This window comes from Triturus cristatus, chromosome 1_1, assembly GCF_964204655.1.
Source record: "Triturus cristatus chromosome 1_1, aTriCri1.1, whole genome shotgun sequence".
NCBI lineage: Eukaryota > Metazoa > Chordata > Amphibia > Caudata > Salamandridae > Triturus > Triturus cristatus.
The window spans coordinates 124,933,884-124,954,274 of NC_140579.1; the positions used below are offsets into that span (position 1 = coordinate 124,933,884).

Here is a 20,391-nt window from a genome sequence, read left to right on the forward strand (position 1 = left end):
AACGCAGGCACCCTTGCACCATGGTGCACAGAAGCCTGCGTTGGCGCTAGGAAGCACATTGTGCTCCAGCGGTGGTCAATGACAGAAATGCGCCGTACTGTGCAGTCCTGCCCATTCCCTATCACATAGCTCAGCAAGGTGACTTATTGTGCTGCGCGGTGTGATTATTGGAGAAACATTGCCCCTTTCGTGTCTCTAACTTTTCCCGCAGTCCCTAGCCTGGAACACGCTCTCCTGTCACTGGGGTAGGATTTTTTTTATCTTTCTTTTTATTGATTTCCTATACCAACAATACAAGGATAGATATGGATTAGGAACAAGCGCAAATATCATAGCAAACTGAAACCGTGAATTCCCCCTCCCCAACGTAGTCAATAAACGCAGTCACCACAGTCCGAGTGAACAGAATAGCATCAGGGAACGCGCGGTGCACCCGCACCTTGAGGTCCAAGCCCCCCAGACTTTGGTGTGTTTTGTGGCACATCCTTTCCACTTATATATCTCTTTCTCGGCAGAAGTTCCACTGGGATAGGATTTAGTTATGTAAATATTATTACGCCATTGTCGGGTGCTATTACGCATGCGCGGATCCTTGCGTATTAGTGGAGGGTTTGCAATATGCACTAGTAAGCAGAATTTACACTCAGTAGTGTTTTTGAGTATCAGGCCCACTGTGTCATCTCATCCAACATTCCCCTTCCGGGGGTGTCTCTTGCATGGGGTAGCTTCTGAACTCTCGAAGGTAGTGAGATGTCCCAGGTGCAAGTAGGGACCTACCCTTTCCAACATGAGGGGCTAGAATACAGAGGAGGCAAGGGAGGGCTGAGAACCAAGACCCCATTTAGCAGCCACAATATCCAGATTTTATGTCACTTTCTCAGTAGCGTCTGCTATTGAACGAGGGCGGTAGGGGGAGTATAGGGGAGAACAAAAATAAAAAAAGGACTTATCAGGTTGCTGCCTGCTGCTGCCTCTCCTCCATCCTCTTCTCTGGCAGCAGGAACCACACACCCTCCCAGAATCCCTTAGCCAATCACGGCACCACCTTACAGCAGCATTGCAATTGGTCTGAGGTGCCGTGGTTGGGTGCTCAGAGAGGGACTGGGAGGCTGTGCATGTTCTCCACCCAGGCTGTGCAATACAGCTTGGGGGAGAACATGGGCATGAAAAGTCACGCAGGGTGACTTCACGTGGCCTTGTAAATATGGAAAAGCCCATTGCACTGCAGGTGCATCACAAAAGTGGCTTGCTAGCGGCTCAATGGGTTATAAATGAGGCCCAGAGTCTGCAAATTCTGTCTGTAGCTGTTAGGCACAACATGGAATTATGTGGCAGCTACGGGTGTAACCTTCAAGCCACTGGGCTGAACCCTAGTAAGTTAACTCAGTGGTTTACCACACCTGCTACGGATAAGAACTCTCGCCTTCATTTAGAAGCCCATTGTGCCTCTTGATGTCTTTGACGCACCTGCAGTGCAATGGGCTCTCTATTTACAGGATCACGTAAAGTCACCCTGCGTGACTTGTCATGGCTTTGTGAATATGGGCCCCTTTCACGCATTTGCATTCCATGGGTGTTGCTGTGGGTATTTCCGTGCAACATCCGTGGAACTTGACACATTCCCAGATTTACAAAGTGTCGTAAACATGGGAATGTATCAGAATCGGGAGGCGTTGGAGTGGGGCATCAAGGAGAAATACTTTTATTTATCCTCTTTTTTTCCTCTTTCTATGTATGCTGCAGAAGAAAGAGGAAAATGCCATCAACTATTTTTTTGTGCAGGAAGGTATCCCCTTCCTGCACAAAAACAATCATCTCTGCAACGCAGGCACCTTGCAACATGACGCAAGGGTGTCTGTGTTGGCGCAAAGCTGCTGTTTGTGCACCGGTGAAGGGGATGCAAAGTACCTTGTGCATTTCTGCCCTTTTATTTTGATGCACGGTAACGCAGCAGGAAGGCTCGCTGCGCCGCTGTTATGCGTCAAAATAGAGTAAATTAGGTCCACTGAGTGTCGGCGAATCCTAGTGAACCTTTCAACTTTGAAAGTTTGATGAGATGAGTTAGTATTTCTACTGAAGAAACATTTGATATTATTGTCATTAATATGTTATTCCTCATTCTGTTGATAACACAGCTCCGTCTCCTGTTGGACCAGAACATCATCCCGGCGACCAACCTAAGCTGGGTGGGGTACCGACGAGAAGAGCGCACCGGTAAAAGACATGTATCTATTTACAAAAACTGATTAACTGGAGCATGGCATGGGAAAGATGACAGTTCATCAGGGGATCTCTGCTGAAATGTCTGATGCCTTGTCACTTGTCTGACAAAGGTACAGCTTCCGGCTCCTGGTTGATTAGTCTGGCCTGCCACGTGTTTCTTTCAGGCGGCACATCACCCCCGAGTCCTCTGCAGGGGGTTGGTCTCCATGATTCCCTGCTGACAGGGAGTCACTGCTTAATTTGTAAAAATAAATAGGTTTACGGTCCAAAGATTCCGTAGGATCCCGCAGCTGGTGATGCCAATGCTGTGGGTAGACGTGGCCAAGCCAACAAATTAACAGGGTGAGCCGAGCCAAGGGTCTGGCCCAACTCTTACGCATGAGCTCATCCCCTCCCTGGCAACAATGTCATTAGTGAACTAAGAGGCATGACAGTGGTCATGTGGACTCTGTATGTGGCCTGCGAAACAGTGTTTACAACTCTGTCATTACATCGCAGTACTGTTACAACGCGGTCGTTACAACGACTGCGTTGTTAGTACGCGATGCATTTACATTGCAAGTCATTACAACGAATTGCTGTAGGGGGCACTGAGGTATTGGAAATTAATTTCAACACCTTCCCTACTGTTGCGCAAACTGGACTAGGATTAGTAAATAATACTATTCCTAAATCCAGCGTGCACCCTACTGCAAGTCGTTGTAACAACAGCGTTGTAAAAGCACACGATGTAATACATCGCGTTGTAATGTGCTATATTCATGTGGCCCAGATTAGTATGTTTCTGTACAGCTGGTATTTTGTACCCACGTATTTGAAGGTGCCTAAAATCACACCATTTGGGTAAGCAGGAAAGCCGTGATTAATCCAGGGTTTATGGTTTCACTTTATACAAATCAACCACTAAACGGGTGTCAAGTTATCTCTTCAGTCTAACTCAAAGGCTAATGATTTGTTTGTACCTTTTTTTGTATGAGGGAGGTGCATGAGGTGGGACGCAGAAGCCTCATGAAAGCTCAGATCGTTATGGCTGAAGGTTCCAATGGGACGTCAAGCTGAGCCAGAGCCAGGCTTAAGGCACGAGCTTTCAGTAGCTCGCCCACCTCTTGCTGTGGGTGCCTGGTCTCGATTCCACCTCCTGCTTCTTTCTTCTCCCACCCTACTCTTCGGCCCACATTTACCCAAAACACGTAACGCAACAGCCAAAAATGCTGTGCTCTGCTGCGTTGCGTGACAGTGAGGGAGAAGGAGTGCGCCATATCTACAGAGATTTGGCACTCTCCTCCCCTCTCCCCAGCGATGGTGCTTATTTGAGCTGCCATGCACCAGGCACACACCTTAGCATCATAGTGCTAGGGTGTGTGGGTGAGTCTACCATAGGTTTTGTACTGGAAGGGTACCCTTTACGTACACACACTTTAAAACTTTTCCTACCTTAATGTGTGCTGCACAGAGTACCACACATGCAAAGTTGGAAAAGAAGGGAGAAATAAAAACATTTCTCCTCTTAACGCCTCCTTTCAAATGGCGTTACCTTTTGACACTAAACCCTGTCTACTTTTGTCTGTAGATAGGGGTTTGCATCAAAAGACATGGGTGGTAGCATGGGAATGCCCATGCAATGCCCCCTTGGCGCTAAGTGAAGCAAAGCAGTGCCTAGCACTGCTTTGGGTTACTTTCAGGGTACTTTCCAACGCAAAACAAGTTTTACACTGGAAAATGAATTAGAACAAAAACATTTTGTGCTGGTTAGTATCACTTTTGTGATGCTAACCCAGTGCAAAATGTTAGTAAATCTAGCCCTTTGTGTCTTTTTATGAAGGGGATACCAAGGTCTGCCTGGTTTTGTGATTCAAACGCTGTCATACATGACATAAAAAGTAGACACGTGCTCGTGTTCTCCTGGGTCCGTCCAGCCTGCAACTCCTGCTCTTCAGTGCACCTGAAGGACATCAGAGAGCGGGAGAACAAGTTGGCTGAGTCTCATAGGAACACCCCAAGCAGTCCTTGTTCTCTTCAGATGTGTCTCCTGACACGGATCTTTCCGTGAATAAAAACCTCCTAAAAAGGCCATTGGATGGAGAAATCTTCTTCCTTGAGGCAATGTTCCAGCTACTAGCACCGTTTGCAGACTCATTTACGGGGAATTGGCGAAGGGCAGTGCCGCAAGTCTTCTTGCTGTGCTGTCCTACGCCAATGTGAAAGGCAGGTATGCCCCATATTTATGAAATTCAGTGCATTCCTGTGCTTTCCTCCTGTGCTGGCGCACAATTTGCTGCCTAGCGCCAACTTATGAACCTTTGCACCATGGCGCAAGGGTGCCTCTGTTGCAGGCAGGATTGTTTATGTGCATGAAGGGGCACATTCCTGCACAAAAACAATCCCGACCGGTGTTTTCCGCTTTCTATGTGTGCTGCAGAATGCAGCACGCATAGACAGAGGAACAAAACGAGAAGAAAGAAAACTATTTCTCCTCGTTACGCCTGCTTCGGGGAGGCGTAAGATTTTGCCGCTTCCTCAGGTTTACGTGATTAAGTAAATCTGGGGCAGGCTCAAAATCTGTGGGTGCTGCGTGGGAAAACCCACCTCAACGACCATGGAACGCCTCCTTGACGCAGAGTAAGGCAAGGCAGCGACTTGCACTGTTTTGTCTTACTCCATCTCTATGAGGCCGTGCAAAGCCGCGCAGAGTGCCTTTGCGTTGCCTCATAAATATGATTGGGAGGCTTTCGCCGGCGGAGTGACAAAAAAAGTGACACTCCGGCGATGTAAGCCTCTCATATATATACCCCTCGTGTTGGTTGTAGTGCAAGTCTCTTCCTTGACTTTGAAGCGGATTCTAGCATTAGAGAAGATGAAGGTGTAAATATCTAACTCCATCTATTAACCCGTGAAAATTGAGACCTTTCACAAGTCAAAGAATGCATATTCAGGAAGCTCCCACTACCCTCCGACTGAAGTGCAGCCAAAGAGTAGCCCACTCCTGTGAGTTTGACGATGCCGGGTACCTCCGACCCTAATACCCCCTATATTCTCACTTCCACAAGCTCCACCCTCTGCAGTGCGTCAGAGGAGCCGGTGACAGTGGCAAACCTTGTGCCAAGCCCTGTGCCTTCAGCACAGACTTCGACCAGCACTGCCTTCGAATAGGATTCCAGAATTATTTCCATCTTCAAAGTAAGCAGACATTTTCCAACCATTGAGAGAAAAGGTTTGTGCCAGTTTTGTAGATGAACCTCTGGCACAGCTCCTTCCTAGGGCCCAAAAATATAGAAAATTCTCATACCTGCTCTTGCTATACTTTACAAAGACTATAGTTGCTGAGAGGATAACGAATCAGATGCTGACATCCACCTCCCACCTTACAAAGTAGATGCAGACCTTTACATGAACTTACAAAATTGAGATGGCCTCGACACATCTCCAGGAGATCGCATCCCTGACTCCTCTGTGACCTCGACACATCTCCAGAAGATCGCATCCCTGACTCCTCCGTGGCATTGACACATCTGCAGAAGATCGCATCCCTTACTCCTCTGTGGCCTCGACACATCCCCAGAAGATCGCATCCCTCACTCCTCCATGGCCTCGACACATCCCCAGATGATCGCATCCCTTACTCCTCTTTGGCCTCAACACATCCCCAGAAGATCGCATCCCTTACTCCTCCATGGCCTCGACACATCCCCAGAAGATCGCATCCCTTACTCCTCTGTGGCCTCAACACATCCCCAGAAGATCGCATCCCTTACTCCTCTGTGGCCTCGACACATCCCCAGAAGATCGCATCCCTCACTCCTCCATGGCCTCGACACATCCCCAGTTGATCGCATCCCTTACTCCTCTGCGGCCTCGACACATCCCCAGAAGATCGCATCCCTTACTCCTCTGTGGCCTCGACACATCTGCAGAAGATCGCATCCCTTACTCCTCTGTGGCCTCGACACATCCCCAGAAGATCGCATCCCTTACTCCTCAGTGGCCTCAACACATCCCCAGAAGATCGCTTCCCTTACTCCTCTGTGGCCTCGACACATCCCCAGATGATCGCATCCCTTACTCCTCTGTGGCCTCGACACATCCCCAGAAGATCGCATCCCTCACTCCTCCATGGCCTCGACACATCCCCAGAAGATCGCATCCCTTACTCCTCTGTGGCCTCGACACATCCCCAGATGATCGCATCCCTTACACCTCCAAGGCCTCGACACATCCCCAGAAGATCGCATCCCTCACTCCTCTGTGGCCTCGACACATACCCAGAAGATCGCATCCCTTACTCCTCTGTGGCCTCGACACATCCCCAGAAGATCGCATCCCTTACTCCACCATGGCCATTTCAGAAGCAATCCATTCACTTTTTCCTGTCTTGTTACCAACAGCAGAAGCTTTGGAATTGTCCTTGGCCATGACTGAGATGAAGTTTAACATGTTGATGCAAATACTGCAACTATCCTGTTCTGTCTTAGAACTGCTACTGCTGATCAAGATGCTTCAGGAACCTGAGTGTTGTCAGCCTGGGAGAAACTCTTCTTGTGTCTGGCAGTCCCCAGACAAATTCAGAAATGACACAGACCTGCACTTTCTGATATAGCATTTTTCTCATTGCACCCTTCTCTAGACACTTTGATGTTTTGCATCTCTTCTGCCAAACAGAGACCCCACTGCGTGGGTTGAGGAAAGGCATAGACAGGGACAGGTTCCTTCTTGATCTGGGTTGCCAGGCTCTCCTACAAACACCTTCTGGGGGCTACATACGCAATCTGGAGGTTGTTCAAAGGCTAAGCTATTTAGGTGGCGCAATTCTATTGGGCAGGTACAAAGACTTTGTTCTCTTCGTCATGTTGAAGGGCTGTGCCAAACCTTGGCGAGCACCTAAGATAGCATCAGGTGCCTCTGTGCTGGGACGGCAATGACCCCTACCCCTACATGGTGTATAGGTCTGTTCTCTGCCCTGAGTGCCCTACTGTGTGTATGTGGTATCCTGACTTTTGATTTCTGGCCTTGGCTCCACACTCATCTTGCATATGCTCAGATGCCTATCCCTGACATGAAGAGGTCAGGGACTTGTCCTGTGACCTGGAGGGCACACAAAGCATGCCCTCATTTAGTGATGGGGGTTAAAATCCCTGACATGGGTTTAGCATGTAGAACAGTGGTGGCGGCATACGGTCTTTTGAGAATCCCTAGCACCACCAGACCTTTTTATCAGAGCCACAGTGTTTTCATCAATGATGTTGTTTCAGATGGTGCAGTGATTTCATCAATGAAGTCATTGAACATGTCATGTGTGATGTAATATGTGAGGTAATTAGCAGTGCATGGGGAGGGTGCGAGGTATAGTTTCTTTAGGGTAGGAGTTATAGTTACCTGAGATAAAAATAACTGATGAATTTCAGTGATTTATTTAATCAATTTAAAATACAAAGTAATGTATTATTATCATACCTAACTATAATGTCACTTTACCTTTGTTTTTTTCAGTGAATTTCTAAGGTTTTTTTGTAAGCAAAGTAAGATATTCTTACCATAGCTAACTAGAACTTCAAGCTAATCTTTGTGTTTTCAGTGAATATCTAAGGTTTTTTAATATACAGTAAGATATTATTACAATTCCTCCCCTTAAACCTCTGTTTTTTCAGTGAATTCTTAAAATTGACCATCACCTTGTGCGTCGTGGACTAGGGCATGGCCAGGCCCTGCGTCCAGCACCCCTGGGGCTCCCAACCCCTCGGGAGATGACCACCGAGGGATTACGCTCAGGGCCTAGCTCCCAAGACCCCCAGGGGTGCCCAATTCCCTGCCCCCACCCAGGACACCCAACAAAGTGGAGGATCTGCAGCGGGATATATACAACAAGCATTTGCAATGCAATAGGTCTCATATTTGTAAAAGTTAGAGCTGTTGGCGTTTAAAATTACAATGTTTTTTACTTTAGTTTTTTTATGTTTGCAGTGGAGTCATTTGCAAAGCGGTATTGCCATTGGCATTTTTAATCTCAACATCTATACCTTTAACAAATGAGAAGGTGTTATAAGCTGAATACATATTATGAACTAAAACAACATCCAGACTGATTCGAATGCACAGCTGCAAAGTAATACTGGCATGCCTTACAGAGTACATATTGGAATGTAAATAACAGAGCCGGCGATAGCACGACTGGTGTTATACTGACTACTGAAACTAGGCAAGCACTATCGGGCAACCAACAGTGGTCTACCGCGTTGCAAATGCAGGACACAAATTCCCCAGTTGCCAGGGAAGGAGGAGCACTAAACCGGAAAAATGAAATTTTGCTCTGGGCTTTTAAAAAGGAGGCACCAGACATGTCTGCAAGATCTGAGAGAGCCTCAAAGGTATATCTCTGACTATAGCTTGGGTGTGTCTATGCCCCCCCTTTCCGTCTTGTACTTTCAGACTGCTCCTTAATTTCTCCATCTATCCCACAGCGCCGTTCCAGAAGGCAGGGAAAGCGATAGAGGGGGGAGCGGTGGGCGAGGGGGAGATAAGGGGGTGTCAGGGGTACTCACGACAGAAGGGGCACTGGCTGACGCACTATGTGTGAGGGGGAGACTGTAGGGCCATTTGACGCCCTCCTGGAGAGCTGGGGTAGAGCACACAGTGTCATAGCTTACAATGGGGGGGGCGGCAGGTAGTTCGGATAGCACCCTGCAGGAAAGGGCTACTCTCACAAGGGAGGTCCGGTGACGGGTCAAGGGGTACAGGAAGGCCTCGTCCACTAACTGAAAGGGCTTTCAAGCGCAGCCCATGAAAGAAATCACAAAATAAATACCCCAAGGGCGTGTATGGTGTGTCAGAGCAAGGATAGGTCGGCTCACTAACCGAAGCCTCTCGCAAGCGGCACACGTCGACTAAGAAATCACCAATCAATTAATAAATAACCCAGGTGGGATGGTGGCATGGGGCGCATGAAAGGATTGGAAGGCCATCCAAAGGGGGCTGGGGTCAGAGGGCACCGAAAAGACTAGCCCAACATTCAAAGAAACAGCGGGTCAGAGGGTGCAGGAAAGACTAGCCCACCACCCCAGAGGGATGAGTGCAGGGGAGGCAGGAAGGCCTGGGCACTAGCATGCGGTGGTGGGGGTCAGAGGGTGCAGGACAGACTGGCCACAATAATAAGGGAGCTGAGGCCAGGGGGCGCAGGTAGCATTCCGGACCCACATCTCAAGGACCTAGTGCCAGATGTCACAGAGGACTAGTCCTCCAGCCCAAGGGGGTGAACTCGGAGGGCGTCTAATTAGAATAGTGCGTTCTTCATATGACTGGGGGTGGGTGGCAGCTGTCACCCATTCCATGGGGGCTGGGGCCAGAGGACGCAGGAAGTGCTGGCAACTTATGCTAGGGGCCTGAGGTTAGAGAACATGGGTAAGACGACTCTTACAGGGGGAACAGCTCATCATTACCTAGATGCCGTGGTCCACGGTCACACACGGTTGGGGTCAGAGGGCACAGTAAGGGTGGTCCACAGGTGGGATGCACAGGACTAGGACCCTGGTATCGGTCAAGGGGGTAGGCCCAGAAAGATACAACAGTCCAAGGGGGTGGGGGGGGGAGGGGCGTCTGGGTGAATTGCACCGTAACTGTGTGCGACAGAGGTCACACGTGTGGGGAGAGGGGCTTGGGTGCCCTGCCTGACTCCTATGTTATGTGTTATGTTATGTTATTTTAATTTATTCAGCGCACAGCTACTCGGAAGTGTCCCGGCGCTATAGACCGCTGGGGAATCCGTCCTGGCTATCCCTGTGAGATGGTCCCTTTCTGGGTATCTCCAAGGTGAAACCAGGCATCCCCGGCGTCTGTGGGGGGCCGTTGTAGAGATGAGGCAAGCTTAATGCCCAGAGTTGCCGAGTGTGTTCCAGGTTAGAGTAGGTACCGAGGTGAGAATTATCGAGTCCGTTTTGACCCTGGTCCACGACCCTGCTGCGTCGGAAATTGAACCCTGGTCCCTGGCCGATTCTCTGCTTACGGGTCTGCCGCCTCTAACCAGTGAGCCACACCTCTCGTCCCGCTTCAAAGTCACTGGGTGAAACTAGCGAGCCCAAGATCACACAGATGCCGGTGCCGTAGAGAGCCCATGTTCATAGGGTTCCCCACTACTGCCTGACAGTAGTAGACTATTTGTCATGCAGCAGTTAGAGAAAACATAAACAGCACGCCGGACGTTCTAACATATGACGAAACATACTTCTTGTTGTCAAAAAGTTGTATAGGACCATATAAGGGTCGCACCTATGAATTGCGACAAACACACACACACACAGACAAACTCTATCTGCGTCTCCCTCATGCGCTCGGCAGCAGGCACATTAACCCGAGCTATCACCCCGAAACAAAAAGCAATGGGAGTACTCATCGGCGAGGGGAGTATTCTCCTCTGGGGAGGGGTACTCTCATCGCCGCGGGAACTGAGCGGTTTAGACCTCACTCACCTCTGGGGGTCGCAGTTCCGGGCCCCCCAACGACGGTCGGGAAGCACGTGTTCTCCGCCAATACCAAGGGTGCAGACGCAGACACAAACAAGCCAGCGAGTGGTGAGCGCGCAAGCGCCACAGCGAGACATGTGTTTTCAATTATCGCGCCCGTGTCTGGGCACGATAATTGATAACACATGTCAGCAATGCGCGTAATAGCAAAAAATAGGCCATGGGCGGAGCAATGCGCCCTCCTTTGGCCAATTGCGTGCTGTCTTTCATAATAAGACGCACGCAAAGGCCAATAGCGTGGGCCAAACGGAAAAACACACGCACGAGCTTGTGCGATTCCAAGGTCCATTTCCAAACCCCCTACAAAAAGTCTCTCGCTGCGTAAGAAGGGCTGCGCACTGCACCGCTAGGCGCGAGACCTAGAAAGGAGGGATTCCAAAACACTGTTTCCTTATTCATTTTTCTATAGGCAAATTGAACAGCAATACCACAAAAACTGCTGAAAGGAATTACACCAAATTTGGGAGAAAGATAGATCTTGGTCCAGAAAACATGCTGTGTGTGATTTGGTGTAAACCCTTTAAGTAGTGTTTGCGATATTACATTTCAAATATATAATATACTATCTGGATTGTTGGGCTCAAGGGATGCTCTTGAGAGTCCCATGAACCCAATAAAAAAAATAGAGTGCTTTGATAGCTATTAGTTCGGATGACATACGTGCTGTACTCGACACAATTTTTAAACACTCTCAGGTCGCAATTCATGTCCTTAATTGAAGCCAAACCTTTCATCTACACTATATAGTTTTCTCCAGGATGAACTAGTAACAGTATCAAATCCATGTTTAGGAAATCTTTAGCAATGTAGGTAGCAGACCGCCACATCTCCTCCTACACCCCCACCACCATTTAACTTATATTCTTCTTTCGTCAAAGTCCAGTTGCTTTTAGTATCTCCTCAGCTCCACCTGTCATGCTGCCCATTTCACAAAAGAATGACCACATACCAAACGGCCACATAATCCCTCTACATAACAGCAACACAACCTGCAAGCAACCCACAACAAAAAACAGGTTAAATATGACTTCAGCAGAGCAATCCCCAGGGTGCACGCATCTCTTGCTCTTGCCACCTCTTCTGGGCAACTCTCACCTCTGCTTCAGTAGCCACCCCAATGCTAAACGAATTAGCCCAAAACGCCTAAGCGGGTAAACTCAACAAATGAAGCGTCTTGAGTAGTACCATCAAAAGCTGATAAGTAGTGATCTTAGGATGTCTAAATACCCATTCCCTCCCTGACACCCCACAATGCACATAAGCCTCCTACCAGAACCCGGGGCAAAGATCCAAACTGGATATCTGCCCCAGATCTGTTTTTGGCTATTTCACAGAAACCTCCACTTCCTCTTTCCTCACCACCACCTCCTCCCCCCATAAACTGGCACCTTTCCTGATTCCTAATATTTGCGAAACATGGAGCGCCAGAAGAAACAAACGTACCATCGCCATTGAACAGTTCCACCTGCAGTCCATTTCTGCAGACCCTTGGCTTTACTGGCAAAACTCACCACCATGAAGCTAAAGTTGTAGGCCTCGTTATCTTTCAACCTTCACCCATCTCTCTTGCCCAGCTTTCTAAAGTCCTTCCTCCCAGTTCCCTGGCTGTTGGCTCATGCCACCTCAGTAACATACCAGCTCATAATGAAGTTAACTACATTACCCCATCATCTCCCACCTTCACCATTTAAAGCTCTTCTCTTTGCTCCAGAATTCATAAACTTCACCCGTGCCTGTGAATAAGCTTTCCTCAGGGAAGCAGACAAAGAACTTTTGACCAACTCATTAATCTCTGTTTCTAGTTTACAGAGCTCTTGAAACATATGTGTCTTCATCAAATAAGCTCCTGGAGTAAGCCCATGGAACCTCCTCCACTGCGAATTAGACAACCTATCTGCAGTGTCCTTGTTAACTCCAGGGGCATGACTTATTTAAAAGTTAATATTATGATGCAGCATCCAAGCACAAACACCCTCAACAGCTATAGCAACCTCACATCTCAGTCAGAGTGTCTATTAATAATGTTAAATGCCACACTGAACACCTTCTTGTCCTTAGAATACCTATCCCACAATGCCAGAGCCACTACAAGTGGATACAATTCTAAAAACGCATTACTGCAACCCTCATTTGTTGGAATCTCTGGCCAATGTCCAGAGCATCACTTCCCTATCCAAAATAGGCCAAATCCATTTCCCACTGCTGAATCTGAATGCAATGGACCACTCCAGTGCCTCACCCAGTTCCCACAAAGAAAGGCCATATTAGCCTTCTGTAAGAACAGTTACCAAACCTCCATATCTGTCCTCAACTAATGCCGGCAATCTCACTCTGTGGCGCGGTAATCTGTAACCTAGCAAGGCTCACCCAAGCCCCCTGCTACATGTCCTCCCAGCCTTCACCACTCTGAATGCAAAATTTGGAATGGCCTAGCCAAACCAGGATGTCACAAACCTTTGCTCTCTTTCCTTATCAACATCTCAACTAACAACTGTACCTGCAACTCTTCTTGTCCTCTGGTAATCTCCGCTCAATCCTCACTGAGTCACTTTCAATATCCAATAATGTCAAAACCGTGTCTGGCCCTATAGTCTTTTCCAATGCCAGTGCTACCCCCATATCTTCCATCAACACTTAAAAACTTACCTGCATCTGCTGGCACTTTGTCGGGTCAGCCGACCCCACAAAAAAGAAATCATACAAACAGTGTATAATGGAAGTCACTCCTGTTAGAAAGGTGAACAAGACCTATTTTTTTAAACAGTGCACATGACACAGAATAGCCCATCCTGTATCCACAAACCACCAACAGCTCAAAATCCTCTGGGTCCACCAACAATAGCTGACATGCAGCTTCGATGTCAGTCCCTGCCACATATGCCCCCACTCCTGCCGTCTGTACCAATTCGATAGCCACACCTACTGACGAGTAGTTAATAGAATTTCCCTCTTCCGATATGAAGTCATTAATGGGCTGTCCCTAAGAATAGGACAAGTATTGTATTATTTGAAGATTGCCCTTCTTTTTTGAGAACAGCCCTATACGCAAAAGAATCAACATCTCCAAATGCCATGATACGAATGGACCTTCCATCCTACCTTCACTTTTCTCCTCTGCTGGGTTCCTCTGGAATATCTCTGGATGCTCCTACACTGAACTTATGTCCTCCATCCATCTTCTACACCTCAAGCCTTAATAACCCAACTGAAAACCAAATTAAATACCTAGCAATAACTCTGCCTTCTTTCGGTTATTGTAAAATTTCAACCACAACTGTAAACACTCTGGGGCATATTTACAAAAAACTGGCAGAGCATGCTGTAGCTCCAAAATTGCTAATGCCATGTGTCGCTTGATTGAAAACTCAGGGATGAGTTGTATTCACAAGAATGCAGAGCACCCATGCGTTTCACCCTGCACTGTGTACTAAGTAAAGAAGTCCAAATCGCAGGCAAGGTGGTAGGTTCCAAAAATCCGATTGGCCGCACTCTGCTAGTCCTATCAGCGTGTTGCCCCAAAGAATTGTGGTCCATGAAGTAGCGTCGGCGGGTACGCCTATGCCAAAAGTTTAAAATGAAAGTGAGTGTCGCGTTAGCCATCCCTGGACACGTGTTTCGAGGTAGTTGCCTCTCGTCAGCAGGGAGTAGGTATGTGTGTGGGGTTGCTGCGTAGGCTGCCAAAAAATATTCTCAGGTAAAGTACCACTCAAGGCGCGAAGGTGGTAGGTTCCAAGATGGAATTTATTATATCAAGTTCCAGGTAAGTAGAAAGATGGTAGATAGGAGTACGATAGTAAATAATAGTAGCCCCACCAGGAGCAGCCTCCCTGCTGATCAGCCTCTCATCTTCAACTGACACTCTGACCAAGACCACACACCAACGTTCCGTGACATCATCCTACATTCTCCAGTCATTCAGGCTGAACAGAAGGGAGAGCATTGGTGCAAAGAAAGAAGGAGAGAAAACACGCTACAACTCACTGTTGCTAAATGCAGCTGCCTAGCGCCAACAGAGGCCTCCTTGCTCCATAGTGCAAGGGTGTATGCGTTGCAGGGAATTATTGTTCATGTGCTTGAAGGTGTCCCTTCCTGCACTTAATCTCAAATGGATATTTGTAACTTGTATGTGTGCTGCATTGTGCAGCACATATAGAAGTAGCAGCTCGTCATTATCTAATTATTGTTTATGTTCAAGTGCGGGGGTCAGGAGCTTGAGATGGCATCTTCTCAGGTGCTGGGTGATGTGGGTTCTCTTGGACAGGTGGAGGATGGGTGAGGTTGGGTGTCTGCATTGACTTCCAGCAGTAGGTACCAGAGCTGCCATCTGTAGGGAGCTTTCCATCAGGTGCACGATCTTGTGAACCCTACTGATTGTAGAGGTAGGTTACCACCTTATAACCAATATTACCGAAGGAGGAGGGTTCATGTTGGGGGGGCTGTTGGATGGAGTCAGGGGCTAGCTACCAGAGTCAGGGTACCAGCACTCCAATGTGGGTGTCCTTTTACTACCAAATGGGAATTGGGGGACCTGTTTTTCTTGCATCTAAGCGCACGGAACTGGAGGGGGCGGGGGATAGGAGGGGGCAGCTGTGAAATGTTAAAACCAAATGATTGAGTTTATCTTTCTCCTTCCTTCCCTCCCCCGCCCCATGTGGATTCAGGTGTTTGAAGAGTACTCCATGCCAGCTTCTGTTCCTGCCAAGCCACAGGCTGCAGGAGACACCTGCCTATTCTGCAAGCCCTGCTTCACTCCAGGACTGGCCTTCGGATGGCTGCTGGACACTTCTTCCAAACCCCTGCTGCCTCCCCAATCTGGCCACCTTTCCCACAATGCACCACCTGGATGCACCTCAGGAACCGACTAACACTCAAGCCATGTCTTCTCTACCTCAGTAACAGACACATACTCTTACCTCATGTGCTCTACATTCAACAATCATGTGCTATGTCTTCAGTCCTTCTTTGGAGTGACGTCGCGGACGGAACACCCACTCTGTAATACACTATGATGACATCATTATATTCTGAGTAAAGGACAGTGCTGGTAGATTGCTATGGAGACATAATTGGCAAATACACCAGACATAGATGGTGCATTGCAAAACATATAAAGTAAATATAATACTTGCTCATGAATCTTTCTCATTTCACTGTGTGTCTTCACTTTCATAGTCTAATTCCACAGTGTGTCAGTACTTTTACTGATCATGTAATCATTTCATCTTACTACTACAGCTTTTGGATATTGAATAATGAATGACTAGCTTATGGAATGTACAGAGCTATTTTAATATCATTGATTCAGTTGTACAATACAATATTACGTCATACACAACATTTACACCACCAATAAACTCCTATAATATGAAATGCTTTTTGAATCAATATTTTCCACAAGCAAATTTCACCTTTGTAACACACCTGTAACTACCCTTACGATGTACTATGCCAACTATTACATTATCACTGAATAGTTGTTTATAATATAATATATTCTTTATATTATATAAAATACTTTTATGTACCAGTCACATCCTTTGGGAAAAAAGGTTTCGCTTACATATGCAGAGAAAAATCTTTGTCTAAATCTGTAACAGTTGAGAGTTTAATTTTTTAGCATACAACTATTGTTTTATAAGTTGGACATTTATATCAAATGTTTTTGTATCTTACTAAGATGTTCTACAAAAGATTGAAAGCTCCACTAAGAAACATTACTGTCCTAACCTTTTAACTAATACTAGATCCTAGATATGGTTAAGATTTGCCAGTAAAATTAAATACAGCCAATAAAATATATTATTTATACGTGTACTCTTAACTGCCTAGCCTCACATTTATTGCTAGAATGCAAAAGCCATTCGTATTAATACTATTCAAAGTAAAAGACTTGAAATATTACTGAACTCAAAGCAGTACAGACATCAGTGCAAATGACATATTATAAATACACAGCATTTAAGGGCCCCATCCACAAAGGTAAAGTTAAACTAAAAGTCCAACTTTAGACCTGAAGTCTAAGTTTAGACCTAAAGTCTAACTTTAGACCTGAAGTCTCAGTTTAGACCTAACTTCGATCAAAAGTCTAACTTTACTACTTTTCGATATTCACAAAAATAAGTTATACAATGAATGATGGATTAACTGCCTGAAATTGAACAGCGCTATCAGTATGACAGAAGGGGCTGCACAAGCAACCCCCTTCTGTAATACCATAGTGGCCCCGGGTGCACAAAGCGGGTCATTGCACCCCCTGGGCTCTCTGTGTGAGACACCCCAGAAGGTTACCTCTTTGACTGCAGTTCCCAGATTTACAGTTACCAGGCATGAAAAAAGCTCTCAGGTGTCAAGAACAATGCTTTCTTCTGTTCCAAAAGGGTCGCAAGACCTGTAGTAAATAGAATATCGAGGGTAATTTCTCCTGTCGCTTGCCATTGGTTAACTCTGTTCTTTTTATCTCGCTTATTGTTGGCTGGCGCTCCGATACATCAGTTCCGTTTTTGGAGGAAGCAGCACCAACCAACTACAGATAAGTTACGCTGCAGGGCTGCATCTTTTAATTTAGGCACTACTTCGTTGTTTTTTGCCATGGCCAGTGGCGTAACGAAACTTGAGGGGGCCCCCCTGCAAAGCACATGGAGGGGGCCCCCATCACCCAGCGGCGCGGCCCACCATCTACCACTTTGCCCTACCACCCAGAAATCTAGCATATTTTGATTTGAAACCTCCAACATTTAAATGAAATGCCTCTATATTGTCTTTCTCTAAGTTCTAATGAGAAAGTGGGAAACACTCTTAACATACAAGCTATGCCATTTGTAACAATACTGACATAAGCAGATTATTTAACTGAGGCAGCAATAAGAACAAAGCCAAGGAGCGATCCTATTGTCTCAGGAACTGCCTATGGATGAAGAACAAAGAACAACTATGAAGGTGCTAAAATAGAATTGACAATACCTTGAAACTTTGAAAGACCAACCCAAACCTGCAATTCCATAAAAACTCAACTGACAATATACATGAGAAGTACACAAGCTATAACTCAGTATCCTGCGAAAGTCAAGAGAAATAGACTGGAGAATTATCTGCATGCCACACACTAGCGACTGTCAAGGGTTGTGCATGAAAATAACGTGAACTGAGGAAGCAATTTCAATCATAATGTCTTTATTAGTAAGCACTGCAAAACAGGCAGGCAAACAAGGCTGAGGAAGAAAACTGTTTGGATGCATCAAAACATTGATGGAGATGTTTGTCTGGTTTAATTTATCATTCCTGTAGTGTAAACAATGCTAAATAAAACATTTAAGGTACACGTATTACAGACAAGTACAAGCAACACCATAAATAACACTGCATGTAGAATAAAAACAAACCATATCAGCAAGTACCTAATGACAATCTATACAAACTGTAGTTGGTAAAGCAAAAGAAAAAGTCCAAACACTTTCAAAGTGCAAAATAAAGCAATCACCAGTCCAGCAATATACAAAAATCAAGCATGTTTTGTAAAACAATCCAACTTTCTTTGTGCATTAAGGTGAAAATACTTTCAATGTGCATGGTAAAAACATGTCCAGCAGCTTCCCTCACAAGGACTGACCTGAACCACCAGACTGGGCCTTACTTCATAAGAAACAGAGGCCTCAGACCTCAGTGTGTCAACACTGGTGGTTTTTACAATTTACTAAGAATATACACGCCTGCTAAATTACAGATTCACCATTGCCTCCAAATGGCTCTATCATCACGTGTGACACCGCCAGCCAGGCCTGGATTTTAAGCCAACAGCACCTTGCATTCTGGGAATTGTGCTGTGACCATCTAAGTAAGGGGTTAAACATTCCAGCATGCAAAGTGTTGTTGGATAAAAGCTACGAATGGACATGAGATGGTGCCAATGACACTTGGCAGCTATTTTTTATACAAGCACAAGGGTTTGTTTAATTTCCTCAACACAAGCTCTTGTCTGGCATCAAATAGGAAACACGTTGTGCAGAGAACCCAGAAACGTGCTGTGTTCAGCCCCCGTGTATGGATCTGAGGTGTCATTCTCAAAGAGACCCAGTGGTAAAAACCCACAGTTGTCTCTAATGCATGTTAGTGCCAGGCAGTGGTTGAAGTGGGGGAAAAAAAGTAGGGGAACTGTGGGAGGAGAATCAGAGGGCGGGAATAACCAATGGATTGGGTCAGTGGGCGGAGTGAGTGGTGTGGCAGACAGAGCAAAATATCCCAATTTTTAGTATTCGTTTCCTATTTCACTAACCGGTTACAGTTTATTACATCATTTAATTTAACCAATAGATAAACATGTTTATTTAAGGTTAAATATGTGTTATTGACATTAAAACACATTCACAAAATGGGATACGTTTCCAATCACAGAATGTCCCAAATATCCTTAAAAGTGGAATCGCAAGCCATTTGTCTCCCAGCCATGAAGTTTCTGTCATCAGCACTTCTCCTCCCTTTTTGCACAAGAGCAGTTCAAAGATGAATGGCAAAATATCCTAGTTTGCAAATGTTTTCCACATAACTATGGCTTTGCCATATTTTCCACATAATACATCATCTGCTTCATAATCTGACGATTTTAACTAATAAATTGTTTTTAGCTCAAACACATCAAAAGTTACTAAAAAATGTGACTTGTGCTGCTGTGAAGTGGAGGGCCCTTTGCAAAGGTTGACTGGTCACCTTTCTCATTGCTGCAGTTGTATGTTCCACTAGTACTAATAAGGAACAATCTTTGCAGAGACTGTTAGCATATGTAAAAATTTCAAAATAATAAAGTATCAGAAAATGTACAGCACTACTAATACCAGTCTAGGGTGTCAGAGTACTTTACATCACGCATATTACACAGAGACAATCATTCATATGTGTGTAAATCACTGTGTAGGAAATGTTACATAAGACAAAGGACTACAAGGTGTAGGAGTCACATGACAACCATACTAGTAGGCAGCATAGTTTAATAGTGATTGGTCTGCAGAGAAACAAACTCAGGATTAAAAACATAATACCATGGTTGGGGGTTCTCTTTAAAATCAGAATTGATGATTTCTACCCAAATGAACCCTTTTTTGCAACATTAGGATAATCGAAGACTGGGGAAAAAACGTAACGCTCTAATTTATACCTTGGAGTTTGCATGCAGCTCTTACATGACAGTTAATAGGTCACTGTTCTATGTTAGGATTTTAACTTATTAACTGCAAGTAACAATAGGGTCTCTCTGACAAAAGCAGTAACCCACTGATCTATTCACATTATGTGCACTTTGTGATCTGCATGGTACATGTTCTTAGCAGCATGCACATTACACCTCTGCCATTCATTTTCATGAGTCAAACCTTCCACTAGACAAAACACCATCTCTCTCTACTGAGAACATTAATCACTGGAGTTATCAAGACATTTTTATTGTTGGCCAAAAATGTTGGAGGCCAGGAAGGAGGCAGCAAGTGCTTTAAAAACCATATTATCCTTACAAACACGATGCCCCCACCTGAATTTACCCCTAGAGCCACCCTGATCAAGGGTCCTGTGACCTCAGTGACAGAGTCACTGCCACTCTGTGGTGTGCTGCTTCATAGGTCTGTCCCCAAGACTGGAGGTGAACTTCATGGATAGTGGTGGACAGGCCTTCAAGGTT

The 20,391-nt window shown here is 46.0% G+C and overlaps 1 protein-coding gene across 1 annotated transcript in view; it reads left to right on the forward strand.

Annotated features, from left to right (window-relative positions):
* LOC146869750 (fucolectin-like) overlaps positions 1-16,005 on the forward strand; it is a 160,816-nt gene extending 144,811 nt beyond the window's left edge. Inside the window, exons 7-8 of the mRNA XM_085654607.1 lie at positions 2,136-2,214; positions 15,392-16,005. Of these exons, the coding sequence (XP_085510733.1) occupies positions 2,136-2,214; positions 15,392-15,399 (87 nt within the window). The 3' untranslated portion in view covers positions 15,400-16,005. The remainder of the gene's footprint in view (positions 1-2,135; positions 2,215-15,391) is intronic.
* Positions 16,006-20,391: the final 4,386 nt, after the last annotated feature.